The following is a 24593-nucleotide window of genomic DNA, read 5'->3' on the forward strand; positions in this document are numbered from 1 at the left end:
ATCAGGAGACAATAATGCTTCGTTCTCAAATGACTAAGACTTTGCCAGCACTCTTGCTTCTAGCCATCACCATCTCTTGTCCTAGCTGCTGGAAGAGACACTAGGGGCACGGCGGCGTCTAGACTCGTGCTCCTGGAAGGTGGGGGCACACACGCCCCTTCTGGATTATGGCTCTCCCGTGTATTCCTCCAGGAGCTCTGGACATTTACATACTCAGCAACAGAACTCCATGTTCTGGCACCTTCCACGGTTGACTTAGTAAAGATCTTTCCTATTGGAATATTGTTTTACACAATAATCAGGATCATTCCAGCTCTATTTTTGCATTCGGCCCTGTCATTCCTTAATCTGGTGTGACTTCAGTTTGTAACTGAAGCTCTCACCGCTAGCTGAAGGCAGCATCCTATTCCCCTCTGGGAAGTCAGGGCTTCTTATCAAGGGAATTGAGGCTGCAGAACACAGGGTCACAGATTTCCAGGACATCAGCAGAACTCTCCCTCCCTACACAAATGCAAGGCTTGAGTTTAATGGCCACTGTAAAATAATGCTTTGAAACATTAACATCTTACAGGAATTTAAAAATCCTCAAGTTCAGCTGCATCTTCCTAATCCAACAAAAATACGATTAAGTTAGTAATAGCTCTGTTTTTGTTTTTACGGGCATGTCCCACATTCCTGGCATGAACAGCAGCTTGCTAGCTTTGGTTACCACGGTATTATTTCCCGCCGTTAGAGTGAACTTAGGACGCTGTCTGTTTCACCTGCCCCGAGTCACAAGTGCAGGAAGAAAGATCCAGAGTGCAGAAATCTAGCTTCCATGGAGCTTGTTCTCTGGAATTTCCACGGTCCTCCACTCAGCTTCCTGCTCCTTCCCACTGTTTGGAGTTATGTCAAACTTTTTATTCATATTTTAAACAAGTCCCAAAGACAAGTAACTTTCAAACTGATTTTAGAAAGAGGAAAAGGAGTAATAACCAGCAGGAAGATTTCAGCTCCCGCAGACATAGACAGAGCAGGCTCAGGTGAATGGTGCAGGGTGCTGAAAAGCACCCCATTCCTTTCCCTTTTCCACATAAAGAGCAAGCTGTCACAGGACATTTTCATCTCCTCCTTTACAGAGAAAGAAATGTGCCAGCAATCACTATTCAGGCAAACGGATTTTGAAGAGTATCAGCGGATATATTATAAGGCCTTGCCAAACCATGTGGCTGGGCTCTCACCTGATATGCACACTCAGGTTTTTATTAATTCAGAGGATATAAAACCTTTTGAAGCATCCTATAACTTCTAATTATGAAATAAGTAATAGAAATGACAAGTGCAGTATAAGAAATACCAACAGTAATATTTGTATGGTAACAGATGAACTACACTTACCATGGTGAGCATTTCATAATGTATATAACTGTTGGTCACTATGTTGTATGCCTGAAAATAATACTGTAGAATTCAATAAAAATAAAAAATCATGTAAGTCTGCAGCAAATTGCAGCTAAAGGCACTAACATTCTGTGCTTATAACCTGCCGTTAAGAAACTAGAATACTCTTCATTTTTATTAAAGATTTATTTTAGAAAGAGAGTGCGTGTGAGCAGGAGTAGCGGCAGAGGGAGAGGGAGAGAGAGAATCTTCAGCAGACTTCCTGCTGAGCACAGAGCCTGACGCAGGGCTCCATCTCATGACCCCAAGATCATGACCTGAGCCGAAATTAAGAGTAAAACGCTTAAACGACTGAGCCTGTCAGGTACCCCATGAAGCAAGAATGCTTTTAGAAAGGTAATGTTACCCTTAAATTGGGTTTTTAACTAAGAAAATTGCAGAACAGTGTTAAAAGTGAGATCTGCCATTAAGAAAAAACTGATCAGATAGTAAGACTGGTGTACTGAGTTGATTTAAAGGTGCTTCTAAAAAATCATGGAAGATTAAAGAATATTTTTCAAAAGGAATGTCAATGTAGCAAAAATTTACATGTGAAATAGCCCTTAAGATTTAGGTATCAGTGTTCTCAGATAAAAGGTAAATTTTAGAGCAATAATTAGAGATTATAATGGATAGAAATCTATAATACAGAGAAGAGAACTGGTATCTTACTAGAGGTATTTGTGGAAATTTTTATAGAAACTTTTCTCTCAGTTGAAAACAAGAATATAAAACTGAAGTATAACCAGACTATTTCTAGTTGGTTGTGTTTTGTTTTTTCCAACTAAATGGCAAGTAACCCTCTAACTTGTCATCTTCTATTTTAATGCTTTTAGGAAAAAATACAAAACTTCAAATCTGCCTATTGATACAGAAAAAGATTCAACCAATTAAAAGAAGTGGAAGGTGAAGAATTATCTTGTTGGTCTGAAATACTTCTTTTCAGGGGTACCTGGGTGGCTCAGTCTGTTAAGCATCCAACTCCTGATTTCGGCTCAGGTCATGATCTCAAGGTCATGAGATTGAGCCCAGTCCTGGGCTCTGTGCTCCATGTGGAGTCTGCTTGAGGATATTCTTTCTCTTCCCCTGCCTCTGCTTCTCCCCATCTTGCATGCACCCACATGTGTGCTAAAATAAATAAACCTTAAAAACAAAACAACACAAAAAAACAAAAAAACTTCTTTACATCTGCTAATGGACAATCCAGTGCTGGGAGCCTGGTTTGACTTCTAGCTTCTAACACCAGTGATGTCCTTTAGAGTAATGGGCTCAAATTTTACCACAACAAGCTGTCTTGTACAAGCTATCCACCTTCGTACAGAAAGATCTGACTTCTACAAGGGCATCAGGAATGAAGGAAGTAGAAGCACTTGGAGCACAGGCAGGCGTGGTGTGCAGGACAAAAGGTCACTGGCTTCCAGAGAGTCTGATACCGAAACTAGCAGTGAGATGTCCCAAAGGCTTGACTCCCAGAATAGAACTAAAGTTAGAATCTGGCATTCCAGAAAGAGGAGAAAAAAAAAAAGCACAAAAAGCTTTTCTTACAAATGAAAAACAAGTTAGAGAGGTATATATGAAGCTCAGTCTGAAGGAGTCAGTTTTCTTATTTCGTTCATCAGCACCAGCTTCTATAAAGCTGTGACATCAGGGAACAAAGTCTTTTCACATTTGCACTTGGTGTTTTCCCACTGTTTTGTATTACCTTCTCTACTTCAACGGACAATTTTGTTTTAAGTGTTGAAGTTACAAGACTAGGTAAAAAGGGAGTATTTTCATCACAGAAAGCTTAAGGAGGTGGCAAGATTCTGAAAAAAAAAAAAAAAAAAAAAAAAAAAGGATTGTTTCTAATTTTTTGGTTATGCTAAAGAAATGCCTGTCTGAAGGAGACATATAAGGATGTCCCTTTATTAATCAATGAAAAACCAATAAACCACCAATACTTATTGAGGAATTGGATTTTAAATAAGTAACTTAGTTTTGAGAGCTCAGAGAAATAGGAAAATCAGCAAACACACAAAACTAGAAGTGCTCAAGGATATGGCAGAGACACATAAATCTAAAGGCATTAATGTTCAACATTCTGCCCAAGAAAATGCCAAGAAAGAATAAGCAATATTCTCAAACAGATTAACTCAAGTTCAACTTGCATGGTCATTTCTGCTCCTCAAGGAGCTTCATAACCTCTGATGTTGAGATTTTAGGTACTTAACAACCTTAAGACTTTTTAGAAATCTGAACTTTGAGAACAGGGAGAGCTCACATCTGGAAGAAAGGAAGGAAGCTGGCATTGGAGATGGCCTTCAGAGAAGGCATTCCAAGCAAAGAGGGAATTAGGACATTTGGTGAACAATGACTTAGGGCAAATGTAGGCGAAGGGCAGTGGGTCATGGAAATGATGCTGGAAAGACTGGTTGCAGTAACTGCTCAAAGCTTTATAAGCCAAGAAGAGAGGCAAATTAATTTGGTTATTTGCTTATTAATAAATATGCTTATTTCTGGGCACAAGTGTCTTTATAGAAAAATGCCTAAAGTATGCCATTTTTAAAAAAGATTGATTCTTTTGAGAGAGAGAATGTGAGCTTATGAGTGAGGGGAGGGGCAGAGGAAGAGAATCTCAAGCAGACTCCCTGCTGAGCACAGACACCACCCTCTGTTTAGGGCTTGAACCCATGACCCTGAGATCATGACCTGCAATGAAATCATGAATTGGAAGCATAACCAACAGAGCCACGCAGGTGCCCCTAAAGTATACCATTTTGAAGCTCCAATTTTTAGGATATATCTATTTTAAGGGAAAATGAGATAATGGCAAGAGACCTAAAGCCTATGCACTCCTCCCAGTTTCTTAAGGAATGTCTACTGTATCACTCTACCAACAGGCCATGCTAGGCCACTATGTAAACTCTTGGTATTCTAGCTGACGAAGAAGCTCTTCACACAGTGCAAGATATAGTGGTATGAACTGCCCAGAACAAACCCACAGTCCACTTTTATGCAGTGGACCTCTCTCTACAGCTGATCTCTTTGTGGCTGAGGTCACGGTCTTTGGGACTGGGGGCTTTTCTAGATCCATGTTACTTCACCTGTTCTCCAAGGCTTACAGGTGACAGCTCCTTACTTATCACCGCTCCCCCTCACATGCAGTCCACCCGCTCTCACCAATGCCAGTAACACCCTCTACCTGCCAGAGTGCTCTCTTCCCCACACCTCCCAGAGAAGAGGTCTGGGGGCCAGAAAAAGCCCAGAAGGCCAGAGGTGGTATCCAAAAAAGTCCCCAACACTTTGGGAAGAACCACCATTTGACATGCATGCAGGCGGTGACACATGAGAGAATATTCTTCCATAACGAACCGTTTTCTTTATATTTCACAGGGTAATCCCAGAACATGTTGCTTTTCTCAGCATGACTCTAGTATTAGGAGAAATCTAAATTAGTATGAGGAATGGATGAGTATTTACTTCAGGGATTCAATTATACGACCCTAGGGGAAATGGGGGAAAAAAAAAGGAATTAAAAAAAAAAAACCAGGAAGAGTTTTTTTGAACATTAGATGTAAACACAATTACATATAATTTTAGAGTTGACATACATATTTTCATGAAAATGTGGTGCCTTTTTGGTCTCCTAATGTTCTTCTACGAATTGTCAGACAATGTAATCTAGAAGAAATCAAAGTGGAGAATGATCTTCTTAGGGAGAACAGAAACTGCAGGAAATCATGTTGGCATAAGCTTCCTATTTACATGCTTCTTACTGTCAAATAATTTGGTCATAAAAGTTTATGAGTATTAATACTTGGGCAAGATCAAACCTTTGGAAGGGAGGGAACAAACACAGAGGTAATTTGCAATCTGTCTGAATTACGTAATGGTTACAGGGTGGAAAAAACCCAACCTGCAGAGCCATGGTGTAGAGTTGCCAAGTACTTCAATTATTTTTTCCAGGTATACAATTCTGACATGACCAAGCATTTGACAGTGACTTTTGACACTCCTCTTTTATAGTGTCTACATGGCTGATAAACTGTATATTCAAGAACATAATTCAGAAAAAAAAGTACTTTCCTTTGAAGAACAGGAAAATTTAAAGCTGCTTGGCTTGATCTTTTTTTTTTTTTTTTTTTTTAAAGACTTTATTTTTATTTATTTGACAGAGAGAGAGTGCACATGCAGGGGGAGTGGTAAGCGGAGAGAGAGGGAGAAGCAGACTTCCTGCTGAGCAAGGAGTCTGACAAGGGGCTCAATCCCAGGACTCCAGGATCATGACCTGAGCCAAAGGCAGTTGCTCAACCAATGGAGCCACCCAGGCATCTAGATTTTTTTTTTAATAACTTTTTTTTTTTTTTTTTTTTTAAGTAGAAGTCCAGCATGGGGCTTCAACTCATGACTCTGAGATCAAGACCTGAGCTGAGATCAAGAGTTGGATCTCTGCCAGGCACCCCACAGGCTTGATTATCTTAACTGTGGAAAACTAGATGGCCTGTTAATGTTTCCGATATTCCTATGCACAAAGTGCCTGTTAGTGTTAGAGGCCACCTGAATGGGGAGATCAGCTGGACATCTACTTACATGCAGGGACCATGTTTCACCTCTGCTTTGTATTTAGGGAAGCCAGAGGAAAAGGAACCTGAATGATCTGGATCCAAGGATCGAGGAGAACTTCAGTAGTAAAGGCATGAACAGGTGTCCACTGGGTATGATCTGTTATTATGTAACTGCATCCCCAGCTCCTAGCCCATTACCGGACACACAGTAGGCCCTAAATAGTATCTACAGACATTATACAACATCAGAAGGACATTTGAACGGTACCTTTATCCAAAATCTCCATCTTCCCCTTCTTGGCCTGAATCTTAACCACATTAAAAAATCCAGTTTGAATAGCATTTCAATTAAATTATGCTTTATAAATATTTATTCACCGTCCACTAAATCTGCATGGCTGTTTGGCCAAAGATGCAAGTAAGGCTAAGACAAGAACCTTTTCTAGACTAAAATAATCTTTCTTTGAATACTACAGCATTTATTATTTGAAACATTGATGTCCCTCTTCTGCCACCTTGAATCTTGATGTACATCCCAGTCTTACGCACACATGTACATGCATAAAACACTGCATCTTCTCTCTGCTTTCAGCAAACATTTTCTGCCTAAAATGTCCTTTTGACACTTACACTTGAGTAGAGAATTCTCATTCTTTAAAGGTTAGTCCAATAGCACTTCCTCTATGATGTTTCTCTATTCTTTATACAGAATTAACTATTTCAAGCTAATGGGTATGGAGGCCCAGAAGTGGGCTGCCTTGTATTTTAATTAGCTGTCTCTCTCCTAGTTGACTGGTAACCCATTTGAGACTGGAGGTGGTACCCGACCCACCTCTCCACTGTGTTAGCACAGTGTCCACTAAAACAACCACACTCATGGCTCCGGAGTTTGTATCTGGCTGGAGTTGGGAAACAGATATGGGAATCAGGGGACAGAACTGGATGGGAAATGGGTGAATTCTCTTTAATATTGCACTAGCATGTCCTTCCCAGGAGGCTAAGAAAAGCAACTTTTCATGCTGAAGGGGTTGGACAAGGACCAATAGAGGTCTTGGCACAGCTACTGCCACTGGGTTTACTGAACTGAAAGAAATAACCAGGAAACAGTGATACCTCGATACCCTTTGGGGGGACCAGACTTGTTAAATGATTCAGGATGTTACTTTTCCTCAAGAGCACATAAAGCTGGAAAGGAGGATATGAAGTCCTCTCAGACACAAGCTTGTTAAAGCAAGCCTGGATTCAACGTGGGGAAAGCGCTACAGTCTTGAGATTCAAACAGTGGACAGGGCACCCACGTGCTTAAGTCTGTCTCTAAAGGAGGCATTATCCTGGCTATAGCTTCCCTGGCCAAGAATCATTTGGAGACAGCTGAACAGCTCTTCCAAGGAGGGTGAAATCGCAGAGCCACCTTGTCTTGCTTAGAGGGAAAGCATTCAGAGCAGGAGAGGGAACAAATGGAACAGGCAGAGAGGAAAGGCTTTTTCTCTACGCCATCCTCACCATAAGTAGAGCAGGGAAAAATCATCCTAAGACCGGGAGCAAGTGCCTGTGTCTTTCTCTTAGTGTCTCACCACCTCTGCTAAGAGAGGCCTCGATGAGACCACTGGGTCACACCCTTGTCATCAAAAGAATGACCAGATACATCTCATTTCTTCAATGTAATGGAAAGGATGAGGATACAGACTTCTAGCTCCTCCTCTTCTAACATGCTGGAGATGTTCAGTGGGTTCCTGATTAACGGATATGGAAAAAAATCCAACACACACGTGCGCACACGGGGAGCGGTCTACCATACCCACAGCTGCCATACATTGAAGCAAGAGGGGCGTAAGGTTGTGACCCAAGGAGATGCCAGTTGTACTGTCAGCAGTGAACATTTGGCTTCCCTGAGCTTTTATCCTCTTAAATAAAATACAAATTAAAAGCTCCTAGTCTTCCATAGATGGCTGTTATAAGAATTAAAGTAAATACACATAAAAGCAGAATGGAAATGGTAAAGAGCAATAAATAGAAGCTGAGTCCTTATGACATCATTTTTATGCCCCTCAAGTAGGAGGATATGTCCCATGTGCCTGGTTAAAAGAATCAGAGCTGTAAGAATGAACAGGATTGAACTGGATTGTTTCAGATATGAAATATGAATCTCCAAAATGCATGTTTTAGATTCAAAGGGCAAAGAAGCAAAGAACAAAAGTAGGTCCTTGGTCTCCCACTAGCAGAGAAAGGCTGTGAGCACATTCCTGAGATCCTCCGGTTTATCTACTGAAAAACATCTGAGGGCTTCTCCAGGCCTCAAGTCTTTCCCCAGATAAACATGTGAGGTGCTTAAGTAATCACAAGTTCATTTATGAAAGGAAATGGCTCTTTTCTCCCAATTTTATACTCTTCCTGTTAAAGTCTTTAGATGATTTAAACTGAAAAGGGAAAGAAAAAGCAATATGAACACAAAGTAATGTTTTATAAGAAAGAAATCCATAGTGTAAAGTAAATGACAGCTTTAGAAAAATCCAAACAACTCAATATATTGGAACACCCTTTTATTTCCCCTTCAGATACTTGTTTTTATAGATCTTGGTGAATAATTTCAAAATAAACATATATGCTTTAAAAGTAAGCAGCTTATAAAAGAGAAAGTGAGAGAAGGGGCTCTAACAGTTTCTGAAATTAGAATTTTAAACAACAAATGAGTCTTAAAATCCACCATGTCCTTGGGCTCTAGCCTGATGTCTCCCCAACTCTTCACCAAGATTCCTTGGACCATGGAGTCAGGACTCCAGGCAGCAAAGCTGGTGGAGTCAATGCTGGGGCTTCTCAAGTGCATTCTAGCCTCGGCCCTATACTTCTGCTTTGAGCCTCATCACCTAGACCCACCACAGTACAACAGTGCTCACCTTGGGACCCACAGCCATGGACCCCATTCATGGTTTCTGAGCCAGTAAAACTCAGCAGGGTCTTGCTATAGATTAGAAAAAAAAAGAAACTGAACCCCAAAAAGTGTGATAATGGGTTTCTGAATTAGTGTTCTACTTAGAACCCTGAAAATGGCATTCATTTGTGACATTTGTGAATTTTCCCAGATAGGGAACATAACTAAACTCTAGAATTGAAGGGATTGCTTTGTACAAATTCATACAATTATTACCAGTTTTTGTGATTTTATGGAGAATTCTCAAAGGTATTAATTTGAGTTTCTAATAATATGTCATTAATTAGCTTTGTTTCTGTTAAGGTACTATTATATTTAGTTCTTTGTGATTACATGTTCCTTGGTTTTTTATTAAGTATAAATACTGCCAGTCTTCAATAAAATAATCACACTCTAGGTGATATATTTTCCTAGCCTATCTCCCCTATTTTATGGTGTTCACCATTGCCTACGAAGGACTCCAATAGAAATGAGTAAGAATAGAAAGGACGCATCTGTAGATGTGTACCTGTGAAAAAATTAATGGAGTCACATGATACTTATCTAGTTAGGGACCTGAGCAGTTATCACGGAGGACTGGTTTTATGGAATTTAAAATATTTGTTGTGGGGCACCTGGCTGGCTCAGTAAGAAGGGCATGCAGCTCCTGATCTCGGGGTCATGAGTTCAAGATTACTTAAATATATAAAACTTAAAAAAAAGTTTGTTGCATTTTTCAAAAAGAAATGAGCAATTCTATGGTTTCCTGATGATATCCCATGTATGCACAGTTGCTTCAAACAGTAAAATCAATCTTCACATACTTATATGATGAGATCATGAGGAAAAACTGTCTTTCGCTTACAGAAAACAACATGCTTCATGTATTTCAGGGCTGTCCCTAATAAAACACATTATCTTACATATTGGTCACATCATCCGACTCAAGAGGGAGGATTTCCAAGGTCTTTCCCAAGGTATGGCCATTCTAAGTCATTGAGGCAGCACCCACCCAACTCCCGAAGAACCAGAAGGAAGGTCCTTCTCTGCAGACTCTCCATGACCCCATCCCCTCCTTCCTTAGTATATCCAAAGCTCTTCCAAAGCAGCACAGTCTCTGGTCTTTTGCAAGGACAGAACCATGCTGCACGGGGCTCCTAGAGGACAATGGCCATGTCTTTTTTTTAAAAATCTTATTTTATTTAAATTCAGTTAACATATAGCATCTTATTAATTTCAGAGGTAGAGTTCAGTGATTCGTCAGTTGCATATAATACCCAGTGCTCATTACATCATGTGTCCTCCTTAATGCCCATCACCCAGTTACCCTCACCCCAGCAATCCTCAGTTTGCTTCCTATAGTTAAGAGTCTCTCTTATGATTTGTCTCCCTCTCTGATTTAGTCTTATTTTATTTTTCCCTCCCTTCCTCCATGATCCTTTTTTTTTTCTTCAGTTCTACATATGAGTGAAATCATACAGTGATTGTCTTTGTCTGATTGACTTGTGTTTTATTTATCTGGGTTCCCAGGGCCCTGCCCAAGGGAAACATGTGTGCCAAATAAAACTAAATTGATTATCAGAACTGAATACAGTAGTGAGTTTAGAGGAAGATGTGGCTGATTGCTTTCAAAGATGTATTATCCATATACATAAAAACCAATTTTACAGGGCCAGTTTGATCAATGAAGTGAATACATACATATTTTTTTTCCCATTAGGGTATTTAGGATTACAAAATGCAGTAAACAAAAACCCACCAAAAAACCACAAAGCACCAACTTATGTTTACTTTCAGTATTGCACAACAAAGGAACAGTCAACAAAACTAAAAGGCAACCTACCTCCCTAATGGGAGAAGATATTTGCAAACGACTTATCACATAAAGGGCTAGTGTCCAAAATCTGTAAAGAATTTACCAAACTCAAGACCCAAAAAACAAATAATCCAGTCAAGAAATGGGCTGAAGACATTAACAGACATTTCTGCAAACAAGACATCCAGATGGCCAACAGACACATGAAAAAGTGCTCCACATCACTCAGCATCAGGGAAATACAAATCAAAACCACAATGAGATACCACCTCACACCAGTCAGAATGGCTAAAATTGACAAGTCAGGAAATGACAGATGTTGGGGAGGATGCGGAGGAAGGGGAACCCTCCTACACTGTTGGTGGGAATGCAAGCTGCTGCAACCACTCTGGAAAACAGCATGGAGGTTCCTCAGAAAGTTGAAAACAGCTACCATACGACCCAGCAATCGCACTACTAGGTATTTATCCAAAGGATGCAAATATAGTGATTCAAAGGGCCACCTGCACCCCAATATTTATAGCAGCAATGTCCACAGTAGCCAAACTACGGAAAGAGCCCAGATGTCCATCAACAGATGAATGGCTAAAGAAGATGCAGTGTGTATGTACACACACACACACACACACGAGTATTTCTCAGCCACCAAAAAGAATGAATCTTGCCATTTGCAATGATGTGGATGGAACTAGAGGGTATTACGCTAAGCGAAATAAGTCAGAAAACGACAAATACCATATGATCTCACTCATATGTGGAATTTAAGAAACAAAGCACAAGGGATAGAAACACAGATGAACAGAGGGGAAGGAAAGGAAAAATAAAATAAGATGAAAATAAGAAGACAAACCATAAGAGATGCTGAACTCTGGGAAACAAGGTTGCCAGAGGGGAGCTGGAGGGGGGATGTGGTAACTGGGCGACGGGCATGAAGGAGGACACCTGAAGCAATGAGCACTGGGTGTTACCGCAACTGACGAATCACTGAATTCTACCTCCGAAACTGGTAATACAGGATATGTCAATTACATTGAATTTAAATAAAGAATTAAAAAAGATATACGTAAATAAATTTAGAAGGGGGAAAAAAAAACCCTACTGTATTCCATATGCTGCTCAAGAAAGAAACTCCCTTTCATCTTATGCATTAGTTGGGACACAGGAGTATACTGCCCAGTGCAGTGACTGAATCTGAGGCTGGACCACTCCCTTCATTACCCAACCGACTTTTTGGCCCCCTGCCCTTCAATTAGTCGGTATACTAAGACAAGTAAATGGATTTTAAAATAAAACTTGAGGAAAAAAAAATGTCACCAAAGAAAACCTCAAACCAAAAACAAAACAAAACAAAATAAAGACCTACCTCTCTTCATAATAGGTCACAAACTTGAATAATATTCCATTGTAATATGATTACATCTATAACCATAGCAACACAACCCGAGAGATCTTAACTTTCTTATAACAAATAACAGTGTGATTTTATAAAGCTAAGTAAGCTCTTGAGCGGACAGACACAGATGAAACATCCTTACTTGGTTTCAGTTCAAGAGAGCCAACAGGAGAAGGTTTGCTAAATTTAGACACTGAGCTGATTTCATCACTAACCTGTCCTGAAAGAGGTCTCTGCGGACAGAAGAAAAACGGCACAGGGACAACACACTAGGACGGGATTAACCTAGTTACGAGGCACAGACTGCAGCCAGAAATGGTCACAAAGAATATTCTACGGGGCTCATAGCACCTGTCCAGGCCCTGGGGCATGGCAGATAGCCATACCTTTGTGAACCCAAGAGTGTTTCTGTGAAACCTAGTTCCTTTCCGGAGAGCCATCAAGGCCCCAGAATTGTAAATGTGACCACAGCGACTGCATTAGGACCAGCTGAATCTAGAAGCTTTCCCGGAAGAAAAAAAAAAAAAAACAAAAAAACAATACCAGAAACTTGCTCCAAGACAGAGCTTGAAACAATTTGGAGAAGCACATATTGAAACTGAATCAAATACTGATCATGTTTCTTTCTTTCTAAGCTAGTGAAGAAAATACCTAGATTTTCCATCTGAAAAAATAGTTTAATTCCAATTAAATTTTACTAAAATACTAAAATGCTCAGGAAGGTAACTGAGCTGTCAGCCAGCACAGGATAGTCCAGGCAGTGCCCCACCTGCCACCCCGACACACAATTTGTATCTCTGAAGGTGTATAAAGTCCCCAATTGGCCTGTCCTGCGGAGTGGGTGGGAAGGAGGAAGGGAAGGTTGCACAGAGAGGACAGGCAGCTGCGCTAGGCTATGGAGAATGGGAGAGCCGCTGGTGCTGAGGCTGCTAGTGAGGTCGCTGGCCAAGCCCCCGCAGTGACTCAGCAGCAGACCCAGTGGCTTTGCTGCTTAGATCCCGGCCAGCAGGAGAGGGTGAGGACACAAAAATGGGTGCTGAAAGTTTCAAAGGAGATGTGGCGTATTGGAACAGGAAGCAGGGTGCAGAGGAAAAGGAAAAGGACATTTCTTCCACCCCCATCAAATTCCTCTTCCCATTTCTTTCCGTTCCTCTCCACATAGTCTGCTACCTTTCCTATCATCTCCAACATGGTATCTCAAGTTGTTAAATCTGTTTTGTTTTCTTTTTTTTTTTTTTTTCCTTTCCCGGATTTTTAGCACCATGCTGTCCATCCTTCCTCTGAGTACCTTACAGAATATTCACCGGTTTGGGCTGGTCCAGGAGCAAAAACAAAGTATCTCACCCCACAAAAGCCATGGGAATTTTAGGAAGCAACTGAACTATAACTTAGTATTTTGAAGCTGAATCGGTCTGGTGCCTCATGGGGTTCAATCCCCTACTTCAACCGTGGGAAATCCACAGATACTGCACATTTTTGCAACAGATTCAGGTGAGCTATACAGTGTCCTGTGATTACAGGGGCATGTGCCCATCCCTGTTAAACTGCTTTCCATTTACCAACCCCATCTTTCACCTGAAACGTAAAGGCTGCTTTTCACAAGAAATGAATGCACACTAAATATGCCTATGATTCTATGGCCCAGATTTACTGTTCAAAGGAGATTTTCATAAGGTAACATTCTTGGGATAAAATACCAGGAGGTAAGAGTCTCATTTTCATTGTTTTGCAACTCACTACAATCTATCTCCAAGTGTTAGGTCTTCTCACACCACCTCTCTTTTAAGATGCTTCTATACAGGGGTGCCTGGGTGGCTCAGTGGTTAAGCCTCTGCCTTTGGCTCAGGTCATGATCCCGCTGGGGTCCTGGGATCGAGCCCCGCATCGGGCTCTCTGTTCAGTGGGGAGCCTGCTTCCTCCTCTCTCTCTCTGTCTCTCTCTCTCTGCCTGCCTCTCTGCCTACTTGTGATCTCTGTCAAATAAATAAATAAAATCTTAAAAAAAAAAAAAGATGCTTCTATACAAGTGAATGTCATATAAAGGCAGAGAATTCTGAAGAAAAAGGAAGACAAATGTGAAGCAGTAGGTCACTCCTCTATGAGCTATGAAGAAAAGCTGACGTCAGGTTTAGTATTAGCTGGATGGAGATCTCTTGGCTGGAAATTAAAAAAGAAAATAATGCAACTGAGGGGAAAATGCCAAAGGGGAACTGCCAGAATTAGGGCCTAAGTCTTTAGCAAAAAGAATTTTATTAAATAAGGAAAAAATCAGTTTAAATATGTGAAGCTAAATAAATAAATACGTGAAGTTATTTTGTGTGTTTTCCCACAGCATACTAAAATACAATCACACAGTAAACTGAAGTCATGAAAATAAAATTAAAATAAAAGCTGAGTAACGCCTGGGTGGCTCAGTGAGTGGCTGCCTCCGTTCTCAGGTCATGATCTCAGGGTCCTGGGATTAAGTCCCACATCAGGATCCCTGCTAGGTGGAGAGCTTGCTTCTTCCTCTGCCTGCTGTTCCCCCTGCTTGTGCTCTTTCTCTCTCTGTCTCCCTCTGACAAATAAATAAAATCTTAAAAAAAAATAAAAGCTGAAGGAAAAAAGTATTATCCAAGAATTTGACTACCTGTAAGCATGAGGAGGAGAAATCCCTTAGTGATTTGTTCTTATCCTAATAGCACTGTCCTAGCTGCCTTAAATGCCTTCTAGAACAGTGAAGGATATAAATAAATAAACTCCTAAATAAATAAATAGAAAGATGGCATCTTCCTGTGAAATGCCATTGCTGAGGAGAGGAGTCACAGACTAAATTATGAATGAGGAAACTATGCCCGATAGGTTTTGGATATTTTAACTTCATTTCTAGTGGTTTGGGGTTTCTCTAAAATGCACTGCAAGGTCTTGGCTATGGCATAAGGTACCCAGGGTGCTTGTTAAAATACAGTTTTTAGGCTTCACATCCAGAGAAACGGATTTAGAAGGTCAAGGATCCGAAGAACGTGCATTTTTAAGGAGCCTCATAGATTATCAATGCATAAGGTCTACAGTTTGAGGAAACCACTGTCTAAAATTAAAGACCTGTTTTTGTACTACATGGATTAACATGATTTAGGCCAAAAAAAAAAAAAAAAGTTAACCTCTGTACTACAGTATTTTTGAGCAAAAAACTGTTTCAGAGCGAAAAGGAACCTTATTCTTCTGAATCACCAACTTTGTAACTTTAGGCAGCCAATGAGTTATCTTAACAAAAATTATCTGTTCAGTAGTGACCAGAATGGTTTCTAGCAGGTTTCATCCAGCTGCAAGCGGCTGTAAAATGCATACCAATGCTTTAAGAGGATGGTACAAGAATGTTTCACAAAGGCCACTGAAAATTTTGTTGAATTTGCCTTATTAGAAACATGAAAGATCGGCAAAAAAAATTACATTCATCATCCGAACATTTATTACATCTATTACTACTCTAAAAATCCTAATTGCCTTCTCACTGCATTCGCTAGCAAAAACTCTCCATGCTTATTACTGAGAAAGCTGTTCACGGGCTCATCCACCACTGAACTCCTTCTTCCCATCTCTTTTCTTGATAACCAGCCCCAAGCCCCTTATCCGCAGGTGCACACACCCACTTTGAGAGTAAGATACACTTTCTGTCTTTGCCCCTAGCAGTTGCAGGCGGATTTTCATTCACCCAGCAACAAGGATCTCTGAGGGAAGAGTGTGTAGGGTGCGGTGGAGAAATGGAATTACCAAAAATTATGATATTGAAGGGATATGCGCCTTAACAAGGAAATTGCTAACAACAGAAAACTCTGGGTTTCTCCCCCAGGCAAAGTAAAATACTAGAGTGCTCTAGAATGCATAGCAAGAACAGTACCATAAAATGTGACTGCATAGAATCTACAGTTGAATGAGATGCAACAGTGACTGTTTCCGACAGTGACTACTGGAGTCATTGCAATAGGCCAACAATATAGGCTTCGCATGTCTATGCCAGTGTATGCCAGTCTATGCCAGCTTTTCTGTAGCTTGTACTCAAGGGCAAAGAACTGGCTGGTGAGCATCTATTACTGACCTCACAAATCACAGGACTTATGTTTGAGGTCTGGGCAAGGAGGGTGAGTGAGGTAATGCCTCAGTTTTAGCCAACCCCACTCTGTTCCTTGGGAGACAAACTATCATGGGAGAAAAGGTGTCAGGAGAAGTGAAAATCTGTCCTCTAGAATCTGTTCTCAAATCTTGACCTAGGCAAAGGAGAAAACAGTCACTGGTGGGTGCTGGACTGAGGGGTCTCCTGGGGCTTTCCAAATTCTGATGACGCTTCGTGAAATCTCTTCACACAGGCCTCCCCTAGGGAAGACAGGAGGTGTACCCGCTGTACAGCTGCTAACTCCCTTTTATCTGTTATGTCTTGTGGAATTTCATGCAAACACACTTCAGGAATATTCCCTACTACCATTTTCATGTCCGAGCCAGAGAGGAAAACTCTTACCCATAATTCACAAGAAGAAAATACTTCCTACATCCAAAGGAAGACCTTCTGTGATAAACACTTTAAAGATGAATTACTTTACCAGTGGCATGTTCCTAAAACATGCTCCTACTTTATCACTGATCAAATCTTCATTTTTTTTTTTTTTTTTAAACTCAACATGCATTCCCTACAAACCTACTTGATATCAGGCGTGGTACCACCCTGGGCATCTGATGAAGAATAAAACAAAGTCCTGTCCTCAAGGACTTCTGGGGCCTTCAGACGAGAAGGAGTTGGACCTTCTAGCACAGCTTGGTCAAGTCTTACTCTGGAAGAGTGGGCACAGTGTTTTGGGAGATCTGGGAAACTCTTCAGAGGGGCGACAACGGAGTCAAATTTTTAAGTGTGAAAGAGATTATAACACAAATGAAAAGAAGAAAGACATTTTTAACAAGAGGAGCATAAAACAAGTTATGGGATGCAAAAGGCAGTCTGTGGGGAACAGAGGATTTTGTGGGACTGAGGGACAAGGAGGTGCAGGGAGAGACGTAGAAACTGAGGAGGAACAACGCAGCAAAAACAGAAAAAACTTTATCATCCATGAAAAAGAATGAACTTTATCCTGTAGGAAGGACAAGGTGGAGTCTGGGAGGTTTTTTAAGAAGGGGTTGCAAGTCCCAATCTGTGTTTTAGGAACAGAAGACGCGATGGCTGACGGGATGACTGAGAAGACCAATAAGGCAGCATTATGGAGACTGTTCATAATATGTGTTGGGACTGTTCTATGCTTTTAGATGCCCACAGTCATTTCTCTCTGCAGGTTCTTTAGTTGTATCTGAGTTTTCCCTCTTTAATTATAGATTAATACCGATAAATATTTTTTCCTACCCAAGATACATCATCTGCGGTTCATAAAATAACATTCCACATGATCTGCAGTAAACATTTAGGTAAACACATTCTTAAAAAAGAATCTCTTACCTGAACAAAGCTGTTCCACTTTTGTGTAGTTTAAAGATACTATGTCATTAACCCATGCGATGATGTCATGTCTGCTCATAGTCTCTTGGGTTATCGAGGTAGAATACACATTGACCGCCATTCCCCAACTAGAAAAAGACAAGTAAGGAAAAAATTAACTCCAGAGCATAAAAGATACCTATTCAAGGTCAGGACCCTGGGCAGAACCCTAATGGGATGGAAAAGGCCTGTTTCGGCTGAGCCTTTTCTCTTCTTTCCTCCCTCTTCCATGTATTTGCTTAGATACGATGAAATGCCACATATTGTTCATGCAGGACCACTTCACGTCTCCCTCTGCTGTCCTCCCAAGGTTTTTAGGTTCTAAGATACCTATTTTCTCATGTAACTCGGTCTCACTCTCATCCTTAAATCTATGTGTGGTATTAAAAAGTTGTCACGTGTGCACTGGGGTCACGTTTCATCTTTCTACATAACTTCGTCATACTTCCATCACTTGCCAACAGCTCCCCCTTGCACACTGCTTGGAGATGGGAAAGGGAGCTCTGTTGTATCCAGCTGCTCAGGCTAAAAACACCATGCCCACTCTTGCCTCCTCTGTTTCCCTCACCGCCACATATGATCCAGCAAATTCTACTGGCTCTACCGTCAAAGTATTTTCCAACTTTGATCAGTGCTCACCTCGTGCTCTGCAATATTAGTCTTCCTGGGTCACGCAATGTGCACCCTTGCCCCCCACCATGTATTCTCAACACAGCAGGCAAAGACAAAAATCAGATGCTCTCTCTCCATAGTTTAAAACTCTCCAAGGGTGGCTCATCCCCCAGTACAATCCAAAGTTCTTGCCAAGCTTTAGGCAGCCTGATATATTCTGACACCTTTCCTTACTACCCGCCCCCTCACTGCATGCCATCAGAACAGTCCCCTGGCTGTTTCTGGAACTCCTCCAGCTCACCTCCTCTTCAAGGCCTTTGTACTGCTGTGGCTTCACTTTGGACCCTGACCCAGTTTTAAGAGGCATGTCCTCATCTCCTTCATCAAGGAGGCCTTATCTCTTTCTTTCCCTCTTCACAGACCTAGGAGAGAAGCTCCATGGGGAAAGGGATTTTGTCCATTTTATTCTTGTATATCCCTGGTGTCTAGTTCAGTTCCAGACATAGAGTAGGCTCTCAATAAAATGCTGCAAGAGACGTGTGCTCCCCCACCCCCTTCCATGTGATAAGCTAGGTAAGCTTCGCACTTTTATTTAATCAGCTTTGGAGAAAATCCACTTTAGAAATGGGCTTCATTTACGTTCCCTTGGAAAAAAAAAAAAGAAATCCTTAACCTGGTATTCTCTACTTCTAAAAGCTCTGGACAAAGCTTTTATAAAAAATACATAAAAACATCTGAATAATCTGAAAGACACGTACTCATTGCATGAGCCTTCCCTTTAATTAATATACTCCTTCTGAGCATTTCATGACACCTTTCACCAACTTTTCACCAGAGTGATATACACAGAAAAAGTTTTGCTTAAATATTTTGTTATCTGAAGCTCTGTGTAACTGGTTTCCTTTTTTTATATTAATAAACTTTATTTTTTAGAGCTGTTCACAGCAAAATTGAATGGAAGCAGAGTTCTCCCATAGACCCTTCCCCTTTTCCCCCCTTCCATGCTCTGCCCTATACACATCCCTACCACTGGTACATTTGTTGTAATCAATGAACCCACACTGATGCTCTGCCACCTCAAGTCCATGGTTTACAGTAGGGTTCCCTCTTGGTGTCACACGTTCTACGAGTTGTCACAAATACACGATGGCAGGAAGCCACCACTGTAGTGTCATACGGAGTAGTTTCATTGCTCTAAAAATCCTCTCTGCTCCGCTGCTTCATATCTTCCTCCCAGCAATCCCTTGCAACCACGGATCTTTGTACTGTTCCATGGTTCTGCCTTCCCCAGAATGCCATGCGGGGAATCCTACAGCATAGAGCCTTTTCAGGTTGGCTTCTTTCATTGAGTACTGTGCAGTGAAGCTTCCCCCAAATCGTTTCATGGCTTATCTTTTTAGCACTGACTATTCCACTGTCTGAATGCACCGCTCAGCTAATGAAGGGCATCTTGGTTGCTTCCAAGTTTTGGCAATTATGAATAAGACGGCTACAAACATCCATGTGCAGGTTTTTGTGTGGATGTGAGTTTTTGATTCATTTGGGTAAATACCAAAGAGCACTATTGGTGGCTTGTATGATAAGAGTATGTTGAATTTTGTAAGAAGTTATTAAACTGTCTTTGGTGTCTGTCCAAAGTGGCTATACCCATTCTGCAGTCCCACCAGCAATGAATGAGTTTCTGGTGCTCTATATCCTCACCAGCATTTGGTTTCGTCTGTGTTTTGCATTTTGGCCATTCTAACAGGTACACACTAGTAAAAAAAAAATTTTTTTTTAAACATTTAAACCTGGTTGAAACTTTGTAATTTTACTAGTTCTGTGCAACATAAAATACTTGAATCTTTTTAAAAAGTATGTATTTATTTATAAATACATAAGAAAGAGAGAATATGCAGGGGAGAGGGGGCAGACGGAAAGGGAGAGAAGCTCAAGGAGCCACACGTCTGGCTCTGGGCTCAGTGCGGCATCTCCCTGAGTTTCTCTTCTCACACGAAGAGGAGATCATGATCTGAGCCAAAATCAAGAGTCAAACACTCAACAGACTCAGACATTCATGTGCCCCTACTTATTTTATGTAAAATGTTTCAACTTTTATTTAAAAAAAATTTTTTTAAGGTTTTTATTTATTTGACAGAGAGAGAGCACACACACAAGCAGGGGGAGCAGCAGACAGAGGGAGAGGGAGAAGCAGGCCCGGTGCTGAGCAGAGAGATAGATGGGGGGCTTAATCCCAGGATTCTGGGATAAAGACCTGAGCTGAAGGCAGACACTTAACTGACTGAGCCACCCAGGCACCCCCCAAATTTTATATATATAAAACTTATTTTGAAATTTTTTGATACGTAAAGAAAACCAGTTGTGTTTATTGGCTTCAACAGTTGTCAATATTGGCCAATCCTGTTCCATTTATACTAGTCCATACTCTGTCCCAGATTCTACCCTCTGCTCCCGAAGCCAATTTATTTTGAAATAAGCGCCAAGCATCTCATCATTTTGCCTACAGGTATTTCAGCATGTGTGTCTGAATGATAAGGACATTAAAAAATTCAAATAGCATTACCACATCTGAAAATAAAAATAATTCAGGCATTATAATGTTAATTTTTTCAGTTTGTTTGAATCTGGACAAATAAGATTCATACATTGTGCTTCTTTGATGTGTACTTTAAATATTTTCTATCTGTAGATTTCTTCTTCGTTTCTAATATTTTCTTTGCAATCTATATTTTTTCTTTTCTTTTTTTTTTTATTGTTGGAGAAACTGGGTTGTTTCTTAGACAGTTACTACAATCTGGATTTTGCTCACTGCATCCCATGGGTGTGGTCTGACATATTCCTCTATCCCCTGGGTTCCTACAAATGGATCATTTGATCCACAGGCCAGATAGGATTCAAGTTCTAATTGAGGGTTTGGAGACAGGATTACCTTGCAGTGTTAGAACTTCCATCAGGAGACACATGCCTGACTCCCTTTGGGTTATTGTTAGCTATTAATGCTATTCGTTCAGAGCCACCAATTCTTTAGACCTCAGAGTCATAGTCTATCATTCATTTTTGAGCCAAGACTAGTTTACAAAGAGAAATTTCCCCTGTGAGGTACTCGTCATGTAACAAAGACAGGATAGATGCCTGATTTGCTTTCTTTACCATTTTTCAAAATAATGAGGTAGTTCTCTACTATTCTCCAAACATGAGTAATGAGGTTTTTTTTTTGAAGCAGAATTATGAACTCATAGCAAGTATGTTTCAATCCACGTCTCAACCAAGCACAGTTTAAATCTTTACTGGTGTGAGCTTGCAAGAACTTATTCAAGCTGTTTTTGAGTTCTTCTGACAAGGTCCCAGTAGTCTTTGATCATTTCCTTGCTTTCTGGTATGACAAAATGTTCCAGGCCCAACCTGAACATTTCCTGCCTTAGACATAAAAACGGTTATTTCTCCATAGGTTCCTTACTTCTTTAGTCACAAATAGTATTTAGAAATAAATATTTTTAAGCCTGGCTATATAGGGCAGAAAAATCTTGTTTTACACAAAAATCTACGTATTTGTAAGAGAGTTAGGTTTGGAGTGTTTATTATGTCTAGAGCAATAAAAATCTGCTTTCTACCTCCCGTGCTAAATGAAGATTTTTTAAAAAAAGATTTTATTTGTCTGAGAGAGAGACAGAGTATGAGGAGGGGAGGGGCAGAAGGAGAAGGAGAAGCAGACACCTCGCTTGGCGGGGATCCCAAGATCCTGAGATCATGACCTGAGCTGAAATCCTACGCTTGACTGAACCACCCAGGTACCCCGAAGTTTTTTTATAAATATAAAATAAATATCCATCTATCCCTAAGAGCACCCTTATCTCTAAGTTCTTTTCCCCTGAAGACCTAAAAACAAAAACAAAAACAAAACCGTCCTAGTACTGGCATTTCAGATAATGGCACCATCCTTGCTTCTTTTCTATAACACTATTAGAGCTTTTTGAATATGTGGTTAATAACATGCACTGTTTTCTTCAGCCATCATTTATTAAACAAAACCATTTGTTTTTATACCTAATCAATCTTTGTGTGTGACTATGGAAATGATATAAAATCTTGATAAAGATAATTCAAGACTTAGAACATTTTGAAATGCTTGAAGTAATTTTCACTTGCTGGTCTAACTTTTGGCAGTTGAAGTAATCTTCTGATGGTTTCTTCCTCGGGCAATTCTGGAAAGCTCTGCTCTACCAAGCATCATTGCAGGATAAGGCGCAAGGCCCAGAGATGTGCTACATGACGTTCAGCCAAATTGTAATGAAATTTTTTGTCCAGATGATTTAAAGACAACTAACCACAGAGGAGATCCAATCAGGTCTGTGATTTAGAAAGATAATCCCATTACAAGCGAGTAGAGAGGTTCTGTGGTTTCCTAATAGAAAAAGTGTGCAACCAAGGCACAGGTTACAATGGCTTTCAAGAAATCCATGAGGACGGAGAAGCTAGTCATTCCTTTGCTGGAGGTTCCGCCAATGAACCACACTCTCCTCTGGTCTTTACTGATAACACCCCCTAAGGTCAACAATCTTTCCATATCCAAACAGACATTCAGCTCACAAAGGCAGGTAAAGCACTATGTGTCTTGAAGGAGCTCATTAGGAAGACCAGGAAACAATGAAATAGCACCTGATTTTTGCTTTAGAAAAATTCCAGTTAATTAGTTATGAGACTCACCCCTCTAAACCTCTACCACAACCCTTCTCTACCCAACGCAGCTGCAGTCCCCAGAAACCCCAGCAATAAGAGTAACCTGCTTTAGGGGACCTGTGGGAAAACCAGAATGGAGGGCATACCAAGAGGAGGGTGAGTGAATGAAGGTTAGGAATATTTTAAGTTTCTTTCTTTCTTTCTTTCTTTTTTTTTTTTTTTAAGTAAGCTCTACACCCGATGTGGGGTTTGAACTCATGAACCCAAGATCATGCTCTACTGACTGAGCCAGCAGGTGCCCTTAGTTTCTTACGTTTTCTAAAATAAAACAACAACACATTAGATTTCCATACCTACTTTGCACTAATAGCAATGGAACCAGTATAGTTAATTTCTAATTATAATTCATGCTGATTAGAATATTCTTATCAACCTTCCTCTAAATTTCACCAAGGTACTTGCAAGTCTTTCACTTTGTGACCGTCCCTTGCTTTCTTTATTAGTTTCCCATCCAAATGCACAACGCCTTCTGATTTTAGACAGAGAGCACTGGGTCTTGGGCCCTTCTCTGGGAAGGGCTGGTGCTCTTCCTAACCTCTAGGAAGTCAGGTTAAGCCAAGGCAAAAGAAGAATTCTATTCCTAGGTGATTGGGTTATGGACATTGTGGAAGGTATGTGCTATGTATGGTGAGTGCTGTGAAATGTGTAAGCCTGATAAGCCACACACCTGTACCCATGGGGCAAATAATACATTATATGTTAATAAAAATTATTAAAAAAAAAAAAAAGAATTCTATTCCTGATCTGCCATCCATGCTTTTATCTTCCCCAATCCTTCAACTCCCACTTTTTGTACCAGGGCAACTCCAATCCATTCAAGCTTAAAGCATTCAGGTGACTAAATGGTTCCCAGAAGAAAACTGATCTTTTTCAAAAGTTAAACTCAGGGCTGGTAAAAGAATATTTTAACAATCTTTGTTTTTCTGTGGAAACATTCTAAAATCCTAAAATTTCATTATAATTTCTTGGTGCCAATATAGCTTACAAGAAAAGTACCAGCCTCCGCTTATTCAGAAATGTTTGGATAACACAAGGACTTTTTCTTTTATTTTAAAGTGATTTCATGCTTCCATTTTGATCCTTTAAAGGATCTTGTGAGGAAAGCAGGGGATGAATTAAAATAATTCATATAAGACATCAATCTAAGAAACTGAAAGACACAGAAATAAATGGAGAGATATTCTGTGATTATGGATTGGAAGAATATTGTTAAGATGTCCACACTACCCAAAGCAATCTACAAATTCAGTGCAATTCCAATGGCTTTTTTTTTAATATAGAACTAGAATATAAAAATTTGTATGGATCCACAGAAGACCCCAAATAGCCAAAGCAATCTTGACAAAAAAGAATAATGCCAGAGGTCTCATGCCCCCCTGATTTCAAACTATATTACAAAGCTATAGTAATCACAACAGTATGGTATTAGCAAAAAAACCAGACACATAAATCAATGGAACAGAATAGAGAGCCCAGAAATAAACCCACACATGTATGTATGATCAAGTAAGACAATGGAGGCAAGAATATACAACGGGGAAAAGACCATCTCATCCATATATAGTGATGGGAGAACTGGATAGCAATTTGCAAAACAATGAAACTAGACCACTAACTTATCCATATACAAAAATTACCTTAAAACGGATAACAGACTTGAATTTAAGATGT

The 24593-nt window shown here is 40.3% G+C and overlaps 1 protein-coding gene across 8 annotated transcripts in view; it reads right to left on the reverse strand.

The window, feature by feature from the left end:
- The window catches only part of MAPRE2 (microtubule associated protein RP/EB family member 2), a 197030-nt gene that overhangs the window by 47574 nt on the left and 124863 nt on the right, over positions 1-24593 (reverse strand). For 7 of the 8 annotated variants that reach the window (XM_082699580.1, XM_082699584.1, XM_082699583.1 and 4 more), the window contains one exon: positions 17535-17662. The exons of the other annotated variant lie outside the window; for it this stretch is intronic. In XM_082699580.1, coding sequence (XP_082555706.1) covers positions 17535-17662 — 128 coding nt within the window. The remainder of the gene's footprint in view (positions 1-17534; positions 17663-24593) is intronic. 8 annotated transcript variants of the gene reach the window in all.

This window comes from Mustela nivalis (genome assembly GCF_964662115.1).
Source record: "Mustela nivalis genome assembly, chromosome: 14".
Lineage (NCBI taxonomy): Eukaryota > Metazoa > Chordata > Mammalia > Carnivora > Mustelidae > Mustela > Mustela nivalis.